Below are 14229 nucleotides of genomic sequence, written 5' to 3'. Positions count from 1 at the left end.
AGCTTTGCCTTGCCGCATCAGTTCTAACACAATTGTTTCCGATTTTACTCCCCTGCGATCGTCCTTTTTTAATTTCCCTATTACCCATTTAAACCGACATTACTTAATCACTGCATTCATAGGTCTCAATTGTAAGTTTGTTCTCAAATAAAATCTACACTTGGTTTATGATGAAATTGCAGGAGAGTCGTCATAAAGCGTCAATTATAATTCCCGAGGGTGAGATTGAGGCATTAGGATGCCTTAAGGAAAGCAATCCCGAGACCCTCAGTGCTGAACTTACTAGGTTGACTGAAAGACTTAAGCGTGAGGGCCAAAGTTAAGTAAAATATTGAAATACATAGACATTGGGTTGATTTGTGCTTCTGTGGTTTGAAATGGTAGTTTCTAATGCAGATTTCCAGAATCAATTGATGATCTCAGAATGTTACATGAGAAAAAAGAGCGTAAAATATCAAGAAAACTGCGTACTTACAAAGCCTTCAAGGAAAAGTTGGAAGTGAGTTAAAGCATCCTTAATGTCTCACGCTTGTTCTTTGCTATAAAAGTGGTCTATACTTGTTTTGCATCTTGAAGTATGTTAATTTTATATGAAAGTTCATTTTAGGCATGTGAAAAGGCACTAAACGTGAGATGGGGCAAATTCCAGAGGAACGCTACTCTTTTGAAGCGTCAGCTAACATGGCAGTAGGACCTCTTCTCTTTTTTATTTTTGTCCCCTCATTAGATGTATCTTTCTTTCTCTATTTGTAGGAGGACAATGATTTGTGATCTAATGATTATATCTGATAGATTCAATGGCCATTTGAAAAAGAAAGGGATCAGTGGTCAGATCAAAGTTAGTTATGAAGAGCAGACTCTCTCAGTAGAGGTAAAGTGCTTGAACTATGAAACTCTACCTGATCAGAATGGTTACTTTCAAGGTTCCATGTCTCCAATCTAAAAATAAGTGATATGTGGCTGGATAATTTCCCTCATTGTTCCTATCTTACCAGGTAAAGATGCCGCAAGATGCATCAAGCAGCACTGTTCGTGACACTAGTGGACTTTCAGGTTTGATCCTTTGCAGATATATGTTTCATGTTTTGACTGCTAGTGGACAATATGGAGAAACCAATTTTGTATCATTTGTGCTAATTTACAATAATTGCTACTCCCTCCGTCCGTGAAATATTATCCAGTTTTGCCATTTCGGTCCGTCCGTGAAATGTTGTCCACTTTGTTTTTTTTCTATTTTTGGTAAATGGACCCTACTTTCAACTAACTCATTACACTCACATTCAATTATAAAACCAATATATAAATATGGGACCTATATTCCACTAACTTTTTCCACTCACTTTTTCTTCACATTTCTTAAAACCCATGCCAAGTCAAACTTGGACAACATTTCGCGGATGGAGGGAGTAAGAGCTTATTTGTATATTGCTGCAAAACAACCAGCTCTTTGAACATATTCTGTAGAAATGATAATATACTTATGTGTAGATATAAGGTGTGAACAAAAATAAAGAATGAAACGTCTCAAATTGATTAGAAATAGGGTACAATACTTAGATCATCACTTTCAAATTAGTGTTAGTTTACCTAATTAGCCAATGAGGATAGTCAAACTAATAGTAAGTTGGGAGCTTAATAAAACTAATACGTACCCAATTTTTAGACTTTCGGATGAGTAGTGTACCCTATTGTCCACACCTCTCTTCAATTATCTCAAAATCCCTAAATCCCCCTTCGCTTTCTGCATTTCTCTCCACACTTCTCTCTCTACATTCTCTCCACACCGCCCCTACCTGACGCCAACTGCTCACATTGTCGTGCACTGCTACACCCTTCCTCTGGATCAGAGTGAACCGCGAGTCCGCGACTGCCCATCTGCTCGAGCTGCCTGACCAAACCTCTACTTTGCTTTTGCCTTTTCCCGCTCCGCCCTTCCTTAAAATTTAAGGGCAACATGAGTGCTAGTTTGGTATACAAATTTGGTTCCGATTAATTCTGTTGCCCCACTGCCACCACAGTGTTTGCGGCAGTGCCTAAGTTATCAAACACACCCCCCTTGTTCTTCTTGCCGCAACATTTCGATCCAGAGTTGCCTTTCCGTTGGTCTGAACCCACAATTTTTCTTCTTGGCTTCCCTATGCCATTTCCACTACTGCCGGCCCTGCCTCAGTACATGATTCCTCTGATAAATTGTTTGGTTTTGCATGCAGCCTCATGTTCTCAAACATGAACATTGTGCTGCAATAATTATATTGTGATTATAATGGAGTAGTGAAGAGTTATTACAAGGAGAGGTTACAGGATGGTGGAGGTGGTGGAGTGGAGTTTCTAATTATTACACTATGATCATTATCGTAATATTTATTTCCTTAGTCTTTTTAATCTTTTGAAGGTCCTACATGTAGGCCCCTTGAGGTTTGTGAGCAATGTTCAATCATTTGTTTAGTTTAAGGAATAATATGTCGTAGAGCCTCATTAGATGAGTGTCCTCATAAGAGTATTATCATTTGTTTCGTTTCAGTTTATATATTAATATCAACTATATTTTCTATTCTTATTGTTCGTTGCCAGCCTTCTTCGTCTCTTTACTCTAACAACTTTGGCATGTCTGGAATCCAAAGATTACGGAAATGCACAATGCCAATCCACAGTGCTAATGCTAATGAAAAGACAAAAGTAAAATAGTTAGTTTAAAACTCAGGCAATGCCTCTCATACATCTCGTTCTATCTGCATTTTAGATTTATCATTTAATTGTCTGAACTGGTTAGAACAGCGAGCAAATACTGTTTGATCAATGATTAAATTAATGCATTGCACATTTCTTTTGGCTTGTGATTCCTAGAATTTTGTCATTGGCTTACACTTTTATATTAAACAGAAAAAAGTAAAAAAAAAATTGAACTGAAACAAAACACAATCGGGTATGGTGGTATTGCTTGCGATTAACTGTTATTTGATGTTTCAACAGGTGGTGAGAGATCCTTTTCAACATTATGTTTTGCCCTTGCACTTCATGAGATGACAGAAGCACCTTTTCGGGCAATGGATGAATTTGATGTATTTATGGTATGTCCTCCCTCAATTACTTTTGGCTTCCTATCCACAAAATGCTTCTAGATTGACTATATCCTATGCGTTTGTCATTAATTTAAATTTTCTCTGATTATTGTAAATCATTTGGAGTTGAGGGTTGACATGTTTTAGGTTTTGATATATTCTGAAAATTAAGGATACAGAAATTTTGGGAATCCTTCAATATATACCATATAAAATTACTACAACTGTGGAAGGAACTGCATATTTATTAATATATGATACAATGATGCAAAGAGCAAATATCATCAGAATGTGTTTCCTCACTGGTAACAATAAAGTGGCATCTGTAGGTTTCCTCGATGGTTACAAAAAAAGCAAGTCGATGCCCAATAAACTAGCTAAATATACTGAATATATAGTACTTTAAACAAGAACCGTTTTTATAAGATTTCTTATATGCATAGAAAAGAAGAATGAGAAGCATATCTATATGCCTTGTACTGTACCATACAAGTTTATTGAATCGTAGTGGTCTTTCAGTTATTCAGTTTGCTTAACAGAAAATCGTTTTAGTTTAAAGTAAATATTGGTTTCGAGTCTTGATGTTCAGCTGAAAATCATGTTACTTGTAACCCAGAATTGAATATTGGCTTTGGTGGTGCTATCAATGTTAATGATACATGTATTTCTTCGATCATATACTTCAATATGATTCACATGACTCACAGTGTCTTCAAGTACGATGGGGTTCATGTAGTCAGTGCTCATCATTATGATATCTGAAACTAAATAACTAGATAAGAGCCATAATTTTATATGCTGCTCTAAATTGCAGGATGCAGTTAGCAGAAAAATCAGCTTGGATGCTATAGTGGATTTTGCTTTGGCCCAAGGTTCTCAATGGATATTTATAACCCCACATGTCATCAGGTAACAGAGCATAAATCAACCCATCCATTTTCTTATGCTTTTCTAGACTTTTATCTACTGTGCAAAATCCTGCTGGCTTCTATTTAACAGCTTCGAGCATAAAAAATCGGGTTTTGTGTCATTAAACTATACGTTTAGAGCTATGTTAATCGTGCGGAATGGGTAGATCTCAATGATGAAATTTCTAGTTTAGTGAAAATTAATATACTTGGGCATACACTCAAATCCATCGTCTTCTGCGCTTTGTTCAGTATGGTTAAAAATGATGAAAGGATCAAGAAGCAACAAATGGGTGCTCCTCGAGGGTGATTCTTCAAAACTGCAACTCGTATCACAGGGTGTTTCGACTATCAGTTCTGCCAATTATCTAGGTTTTTTTTATCATCTCTGTTAGGTGGTCTCTTCGCTTTAACTATGTAAGTTTTTCGCATTGGTGTTTATGGGTTCAGAAATGGCACAGATTCTTGCTTGCAGTTTCACTTAGTCTACGAGTCATGTTGAGGAGTGACTTGGTGTGAACTTGCTTTCCTAGACAGCATTGTTTTGCTCACTTAATTTTTGCCTACTTAGAGCATCCGCAACGGTGGCAGCCGTCGCCACCGCCGTCCGCGCCGCTGGAACGGATGTGTCTCGCCGCCGCTGCGCTCGCGCCGCGCGGCGATTGGGCAACTGCATAGCCGTTGCCTTTAAATATTTTTTTTTAATTTAAAATCGGTTTTTAATTAAAAAAACGATAAAAAATTTTTTTCACTTCCCAAAAAAATTATAACCGTTTATTACCGATTTTTACACTTTTTAATTTTTTTTTATTTTTTCCCCTCCAAAAATACACACTTTCATCTATAAATACCCCCACTTTCACACCCAAAAATTCACATCAAACTACACAATTCTCATCTTCATTCTCAAATATCCATTCTCATCTTCATTCTCCCATATTCATTTTCATCTTCATTCTCTCATACCATAACAATGTCCAGCCAAGGCGATGACAACCCTCCCTATCACGATTGGAACCCCGAATGGTTTGGTGCACAACCGTTTCCTAGTCCGGAAACAGAATATTCGACCCCTCCTCTCACCCAAGATTCGGCCGTTTCGGGTGGCTACCGGCCATACCCAATAGACGACCAAGGTGCCTCCGAAGGGCGATACGGGTGGACACCGGAGCCTAGGCCGACCGCCCCCTCCCAAACTCTACCGGCTCCTACTCGTAGCGGTGTCCGAACACCGTACACTCCGGCGGAGATGGATAAATTGTTCAAGGTGTACTTCGAAATCTCTGAAGATGCGGCGGTTGGCACGAACCAATCTGGCGATCACTTTTGGTGGCGCGTCTCTCGCCGGTACAATGCAAACCGGCCGCCGGGAACGATCGAGCGCAACGAGAGTATGGTGCGCAACTGCATCGGCCGAGTCAACGAAGAAATTGGCAAGTTCAATGGCTATTTCCTCTAGGAGTCGCGGAATGCCGGGAGCGGCCGGAGCGAGGTCGACATCATCACTGCCGCGCTTGTCACGCCCGCATTTTCTAAGGATAGAAAACACAGTTGATCGCGACTAGGGGAGGATTAAAGAAGCGGGGAAGAAAGGGGAAAACAACACAACTCAACCGTAGCCCGAAACAAATGGGAATAACTCGAATAAAATCAGAGTATCTCAACAATCAACAACTCAAAATGAATACTATCTCAACGATACAAGAACTCAAAAGAAGAACAACTACTTAGCGGAAGCATTTCGAGAGTAGAATAATGCTATGTATGAAGACATGACACATTCTACACACTTAAATTTCTTCAACGGTCTTGCTCAACACCCACCGCACCGGTCACTCTCAACCTGCAATTTTTAAAAAAGAAAAGCAGGGCTGAGTACTTGATGCACTCAGTGGACTCATGCCGAAAACATTTTATACAAAAGTATTTATCATGCCACCATTGAGTGACCTTGGGGTTTTAACTTTAGAAATCGCCCCAAGACACTAAAATCATTTCCATCGTAAAACTCGTGACTGCAGTCATTTTCCCATGGATGTCTACCATATCTGATCCATTGATGACAAGGAACGTGGCCACATTCCAAGTCACTAGACCGGCCGACCCAAAAGACGGCTCACGATCTCCATAGGTGTACACTAGCCTGAATAGGGACTCACTCCCTAGACAGACCCGAATTCGATTATCCATTGATGGCAAAAGCCACATCAGATAGGTTTCCATAGAATAAAACAAAACACGGCATGACAAATATTCATATCATTTTCACATAAAAATATACTTAGGGCATAACCCTTATTTAAAAAGAAAGCCCACCTCGTTCGTTTAATTTTCTGATTTCTTACTTCGACTTCAAATTGATTCGCGGAGAATTCCCTTCCTTAAGTCCAAGCTTGTCTTGTCTTTCATTTATTTTTGAGGTCACCCGAGCTCTAATGATTCTTGTATTCAAATCAGCCCAACTAATTTATACTCCTAACTGCATACCTAAACTAACAAAATTAATATTCAACAAGCCCAATTATTACTTTGGCCCAAAAAGAAAAGAGCAGCCCATAATCACTCATCTTTCTCCCCCAATTTCACGTCAACTCTTTCTCCCTCTGTTCTCAATTTTCACTTCTCATCCCCTCCATCGTCTTCTTTCTCTCTCAAATCTCGACTCTTCTTCACAAATTCTGCGCCGACGTCATTGCTCCAGCCGGCGCCTTGCCCACTCCAGCGACCTCCACTGCGGCTGTTGCTGCTGTCTGCTCGTACGACCTGCCGCCGCTGCTGTTCGAGACTCGTCGAGCAGCCGCGCGGTGCTTTCGCCGTCCCGTCTCTCTCCTCCTTCGCTGATTTCCAACGGCAAAATACAACACCACCGCTGCCAATGCCGCGACGCAGCAGGAGCTGCTGCTGCTGCTCGCTGATTCACCCTTCCTCCGTCGCAGCTCCACATCGGTTCAGCCCGGAGTGGATCCCGTTCTATCGCTGCCTTGCTCCATCCGAAATCATGCCACCGCGAGACTCCATCGCGTTCCAGCAGTGATTTCTTCATCGTCGCAGTCAGCCCCGCCCCTGTTGCCCGGTGCTGTTTTCGCGGTGTTACCCGCTGTTCAGCAGGCTGTAGCACCGGTGACCTCCAATTCACACCACCGCCGTCCTGCTGCATATCTCTCTTTCTCGCCGTCTCCCTTCCTTAGTTGGCAGCTCCTCCTTCGGTCAGAACGCAGCCTCGTTGCTTTCACACTGTTATCTCCAGCCATCGTCACTCCGTCCAGCCTCATCGCCTAGTGCAGCGGTTGCCGCTGCGTGCGCCCCACATACCATCCGTCGCCGCGAGACTCCGCCTTCGTCATCTCCTCTCTCTCTTCCTTGATAGATTCAAAACCGCCTCCATAAATTTGGATGTGTGTAACGTGAAAGTAAATAGATTATTGCTGAAACTGATTTAGTTCCGAATTTTCAGCTAGCGCAGATCATGGCCTGAAAGATTTTATAGAGCTGAAATTTTTGTGTTGGCCGTTTAATTCTTTATGGAATAATTGGGCTTTCAAAAGTAGTTTCATAAAAAGAATTGGGCTAGGAAAAATAAATAAATTGGGTAGAAAAAGAATGATTGGTATAGGCCCCAAAATGATTATATCCTTCTATCGATTAACGAAACGAAGGCAAAAATTTTAGGTGCACAAACGATGTCACTACGAACAATAAAAAAAAGACAGAAAAAGTCGGGGTATTACAGCGCTAAACACCTACCAATCCTTGAACGGTAAGTCGTTCAAGTATCTCAACGTTTGGCAGGAAACGCGGTTCCACCCGAGGTATATGGGAGGCGTAACATCCTCCTCGAGCGGCTCCTCCAAATGGTCAAGGTCGGTATCCCTATCCGCATCCGGCTCCGAAGAAGTGGCTAGCCAATTCGCCGGAGCTAACTTGGGTAGCCCCGACGCCGGACCAAGCGGTTCCCAACGCCGACCGCAAGGAAGGAAGAAGGCGGCGGTCGACCGCTGGCGCTCCGCGACTCCATCGGCCCCCGCCCCCGAACCCGCACCCTATGTTCCACCTCCACCCTCGAACAACTCGTTGTGTGCCCTTTTGACCTAACTCAATATGGCCGATAGGTCAACTATGACCCCACGCAACTTTAAACGCACGAGGACATGATATTGGGTCTCAAAAAATAATTGGGGTTGGTGCCGCCGGATGCGTAGTATTCCTCGGGTAATAGTAGCCAATAATCATGTAATTTTTAATTTTTAGAAGTTTAATTATGTAATTTTTAATTTTTAGTATGTTAATTATTTAATTTTTAATTTTTAGGAATTTAATTATGTAATTTTTAATTTTTAGGATTTTAATTATGTCTTTTTTATTTTATTTGTAATTTGTAATATTTATTGTGGTTTTTTAATGAATTTTAGTATTATGGAAATGTTTTTGTGTAATTGAATTTTAAATTAATTGTGCTCGTCTTTGCGGAAGAGCACAACTGTGGGTGTTGTGCTCTTGCCAGAGAGCAGGCAGAAAAAGTGGGGTCGGGCCCACAACCGTGCCGCTGGCAAGAGCACGGTTGTGGATGCTCTTATAGCTTTAATCCATCTTGAAATTTACATCAAATACAATTTTTTTCTAAAAAATTTATGGTTTTATACGTGAAACATGATATATATATATATATATATATATATATATATATATATATATATATATATATATATATATATATATATATATATATACAGGGTTGCGTTAAAGATAGAACCATTCTTAAGTGTAGAACCTAGAACTCTACATATTTTATTCATTGGATGAGGAAAAAATGACGGTCAAGATTAAAAATCATACATATTAGACTATGTTTTCACGACATTCCGGACTCAACATGTGAAAAACTCACATGTTGATGGAAGAATGAACGAAACGAAGAAGAGTCCATGCATGCTTTATTTTTTCACTTCTCTGCATTCATCCATTAATAATAGTTTTGGTTGTAATGGGAAGTTGCTATGCAAATCAACACCATTGGATTAAAAGATCTAACGACCTCCGTTTGGCATTTGTTCTACGTTTAAGAATGGTTCTACGTTTAAGAATGGTTCTATCTTGATCACAATCCTATATATATATATATATATATATATATATATATATATATATATATAGGGAGATGATCAAAATAAGTATGTGTTTAAATTCAGAAATGCAGACCAAATCTTAGCCCTAGGATTAGATGATCTAATGGTCAATAATTAACCAAAAACACGGAAGGTCATAATTAAGCAATTTTAGGTCATATTATAATATTTGGGTTTAATGTCATGCTAAGATCGTTTTAGGTCATGCTTTGTTAGCATGACCTAAAAATTACCTAATTATGACCTAAAAGTGACCTAATTATGATATTGTTCTGCGTTTCTGTATTTAAATCTAGTTTTGAATAGATCGAAACCCTATATATATATATATATGGATGTATTCATTTCCTTTTTGTATATTTTCTCCTTTTTCCTTCTTGATCTCAGCCTCACGATTTTGTCATCCGATGGTTAGATTAGTGCCACATGTCATTTAATAATGCAGATTTTCCATTGAATAATGCACACCGACTAATAATGTAGATCATCTAGACCGTTGATGAATGAGATCTAACGGCGCATATTAAGAAGAATAAAGGATCCCATGGATGAATAGGAGAATAACGCTCCCCTATTATATTTATATATATATATATATATATATATATATATATATATATATATATATATATATATATATATATATATAGGATTGTATTCAAATCCTTTTCCTCTACTTAATCCAATTTCCTTTTTAATCTCAACCGTGTATTTGTGCTGATCCAATGGATTAAATATTTGAATGGAATTATAAGATTTTATGATTTATTAACGTGAGAAGGGTAGAATAGAGATTATCTATTCTAATTAGTTATGGAATGCTGCGAGATTTCCTCCGTGCGGATTATTGCAGTTTCTCAGAAAAATTGGTTCCAGATTTAGTTTAATTCCTTCTCCTCCGACGGAGTCGTGCCGGTGCAGAACGAATCGGGTCAATACGTACCGGGTCCCGTCGTGAACGGATTCCCCACTTTTGAAATGGATTACGCGGTGCCCAAGCCATTCATGTACAATTTCACCTCGCAATCCATCAGCCAGAGAGTATGCTCCTGTTCCCCTCTTTTGATTTGATAAACCCTAATTTGGTGGATATGCGCAATTGATTTTGAAATTGCTAATTACAGGTGTTGTCGTCGTCAATGGAGGTGGGGGTGGTGCCGGAGGCGGCGGAGAGCTTGGGGAAGAGCGAGAGCGTGGCGGTGCTGGGAATGGATAGAGAGGCGAGGGTGCTGAGGTACAGAGAGAAGAGGAAGAACAGAAAGTTCGAGAAGACGATTTGATACGCGTCGAGGAAAGCGTACGCGGAGACAATGCCGAGAATTAAAGGGAGATTCGCGTAGCGGTCTGAGCTGGAGGTGGAGTCGCACCTCGGTGGCGACGCTGCGTCGTACGGTTGTCCAAATATGCAAAAAGTTCGAGAAGATGATTCGATACGCGTCTAAAAAACGTTGTCCAAATACACGAGTTGTAGTAATTCGTCGGAGGTTGCACATAATGTATATTTTGCATAGTATAATGCGTAGTTTAGATTCTATAATGCATTCTTTGTGATATGTAATGAACATTTATCCTGACCCGTTTAATTTAAGTTGTGCCATGTGTCGTTGTTTGGCGAACGTTTCTTATTTTCCCTAAGGGTTTGATAAGCCTAGGGGCTAGGGTGTAGTATATTCTAAGTCTAAAAAACATTTTCCAAATACACGAGCTGAAGTAATTTGTCTGGGGTTGCGCATAATGTATATTTTGTATAGTATAATGCGTAGTTTAGGTTCTGTAATGCATTCTTTGTGATATGTAATGAACATTTATCCTGACCCATTTAATTTAAGTTGTGTCGTGTGTCGTTGTTTGGCGAACGTTTCTTGTTTTCCCTAAGGGTTTGACAAGCCTAGGGGCTAGGGTGTAGTATGTTCTAAGTCTAAAAAACGTTGTCCAAATACACGAGCTGGAGTAATTCGTTTGGGTGTCCACATGCATAACGCGTAGGTATATTTTAAAACAGATATACATAATGTACATATTGTGTAGTATAATGCGTAGTTTAGTTTCTGTAATGCATTATTTGTGGTATGTAATGAACATTTATCCTTACCCGTCTAATTTAGGTTGTGCCGTGTTTTGATGTTTTACACACATTTCTTGTTTTCCCTAAGGGTTTCACAAGCCTAGGGGCTAGGACGTAGTATGATCAAAGTCTAAAAAACGTTGTCTAAATACACGAGCTGCAGTAATTCGTCTGGGGTTGCACATGCATAGCGCGTAGGCATTTTTAAAAACAGATATAAATAATGTACATATTATGTAGTGTAATGCGTAGTTTTAGTTTCTGTAATGCATTATTTGTGATATGTAATGAACATTTATTCTGTCTCGTTTCATTTAAGCTGTGTCGTGTTTCGATATTTAGCGCACGTTTCTTGTTTTTCCTAAGGGTTTAACAAGCCCAGAGGCTAGGGTGTAGTATGTTATAAGTCTAAAAAATGTTGTATAAATACACGAGCTGCAGTAATTCATCTCGGGTTGCACATGTATAGCGCGTAGGTATTTTTTAAAACAGATATACATAATGTACATTTTAGTGTAGTATAATGCGTAGTTTAGTTTCTGTAATGCATTTTATGTGATATGTAATGAACATTTATCCTGATCCGTTTAATTTCAGGTGTGCCGTGTTTCGATGTTTGGCGCATGTTTCTTGTTTTCCCTAGGGGTTTAACAAGCCTAGGGGCTAGGGTCTAGTATGTACAACAACAACCACGTGATGCATAAAACAGGAAAAATAATGCATTCAAATAGCCAAATAATGTATAAAATCACTCAAATAATGAACATACAAATATTGCATTCATTCTTAGACTCGTGTACAACAGCAGTCTATTGATGCATAAAACAAGATAAATAATTCATAGAAATAGCTAAATAATGTACAAATATTGCATTCACTCTTAGACTCATGTACAAGTTCCGTGACGTCTTCCTTCTGCCGTGGAGTTAAACTCTTTATACAATTCAGAAACTCTGTAGGGGTTCGTCGACAATACAGATGGTCGACGTTCCTACCCCTTAGTTTCCTATCCTCCGTCTCTTCCGGAGCTGTACTAGTCCCGGCCTCTGATAAGCGCTCCCTGAATTTATGGTTAATTCCTACTGGCAGTATATCATCGACCGCCTCGTCGATGTCCAATCTTAGCTACTTTCATGTTGTACAACATACACAATAATAACATACAATTAGTTACATAATTTACAGACTGGATAAAATAATGTGGACAGTTATACTGCATTCACTTATATACCATTGTACAGAAGCATCAAAATAATGCCTAAAAACTGATACATAATGCATTTTAATAATCAAATAATGTTCAGAATAAATCAACAAATGCACCAAGAATATTGCAATCACTCATTGTCTCATGTCCAACAACAGTCACATAAAGCATAAACCATGTTAAATAATGCACTAAAATAACTAAATAATGTACAGATCCGGCCAAGTAATGAACATACAAATATTCAATTCACTCTTTGACTCATGTACAACAGCAATCACATGATGCATAAAAAGGATAAATAATGCATTCAAATAGCCAAATAATGAACAGAATCACTCAAGTAATGAACATATAAATATTGTACTCATTCTTAAACTCGTGTACAACAGCAGTCAAATGATGCATAAAACAGGATATATAATGCATAGAAATAACTACATAATGTACAGATTCGATCAAGTAATGAACATACAAATATTGCATTCACTCTTTGACCCATGTACAAGATTACGGAATATGACATTCACCTATTCACCCATGTACACAAGCATTCACATAATACCCAATACTTGATAAATAATGTAAACTATTAGCTAAATAATGTCCAGATTCAATAAAATAATGCACACAAGAATATTGCATTCAGCCATTCACCCAAGTACACAAGCAGTCACATAATGCTCAATACTTGACAAATAATGTAAATTACTAGGTAAATAATGTACAAATTCAATAAATACTGCACACAGAAATATTGCATTCACCCATTCACTCATGTACACAAGCAGTCAAATAATCCCTATTAATTTATAAATAATGAATACTAATAGTTAAATAATGTATAGATTCAATCAAATAATGCGCATAGGAATATTGCATTCACCTAATCACCCGTATACCCAATCAATCAAGTAATGAACATATAAATATTGTATTCACTCTTAAACTGATGTACAACAGCAGTCAAATGATGCATAAAACAGGATTGCAATATTTACATCAATACCAGGAATTCTATATGCAAATGAAATAGATCCCTCACCTTCCAGCCGACGTTGGTTGAGATCTTGAAGGGTAGTGTTTTGCGTGAGGTGGCTCTGCAAAATCACTCAACATCAGTTATATTAATGCACACAATCATGCAAATAATGTACAAACTCGACTACATACTATTCTCAGTGACCACCACCAGCAGATATAGAATTCATCTAACGATGCATATAATGAATTTAGACAGACAGATTAATCGGTTGAATCGTGGTGTGGGTGGTGTATTACGGGCAAAAACACGGACACACTTGTAACAACTCGTAGATTGAATCAGTCCAATAACAATCGAAAAACACTACCTCTAGAAGCAAACGCGGTGATATCTTTTTCAAAACAGCAACGGAACACTCGTTGAATTTCAGAATGAGGTGAGCCCTTGCGTGGTGGCGGCTAGGGTTTTACTATCGGTGGGAAATTGAGAACGGAGCGGGAGAGAGAAGCGGAATTTGATTCGGCGTTGCGTAGATGGAAAGTAGTGGGTGAATCCCGCGTAAATCTCACCCAGAACGTTTGCGTTTTTTTAGAACATAAAATTACTAATTAACCCTCATAATGAACGAAAATCACTAAATAATGAAGTACGGGATGGTTAAGTAGGATTGTAATCCGGAACGTCCATCCTCCAGATCGGACGCTCCAAATCGAGAAGCAACTTAAATCTAATGCACGAAAAAGACTTTAACACGACCCTATATATATATATATATATATATAGTCGTGATCATATGATAACCCCTAAATATCGTAATAACCCTATAACTAAATCTGGACCACACATATTTCTAATCATGCTGTTGAGATTCACACTTAGATT

General features: G+C 38.8%; 1 protein-coding gene across 1 annotated transcript in view; it reads left to right on the top strand.

Moving 5' to 3' along the window:
• The window catches only part of LOC121779716 (structural maintenance of chromosomes protein 6B-like), a 36843-nt gene extending 32370 nt beyond the window's left edge, over positions 1–4473 (top strand). The window contains exons 11-18 of the mRNA XM_042177106.1: positions 287–319; positions 397–499; positions 608–687; positions 793–871; positions 996–1053; positions 2971–3068; positions 3874–3968; positions 4220–4473. Coding sequence (XP_042033040.1) covers positions 287–319; positions 397–499; positions 608–687; positions 793–871; positions 996–1053; positions 2971–3068; positions 3874–3968; positions 4220–4277 — 604 coding nt within the window. The 3' untranslated portion in view covers positions 4278–4473. The remainder of the gene's footprint in view (positions 1–286; positions 320–396; positions 500–607; positions 688–792; positions 872–995; positions 1054–2970; positions 3069–3873; positions 3969–4219) is intronic.
• Positions 4474–14229: the final 9756 nt, after the last annotated feature.

This window comes from Salvia splendens, chromosome 19, assembly GCF_004379255.2.
Source record: "Salvia splendens isolate huo1 chromosome 19, SspV2, whole genome shotgun sequence".
Lineage (NCBI taxonomy): Eukaryota > Viridiplantae > Streptophyta > Magnoliopsida > Lamiales > Lamiaceae > Salvia > Salvia splendens.
Note: the sequence above shows the minus strand (reverse complement) of the source record. Positions and strands in the feature narration are given on the sequence as shown.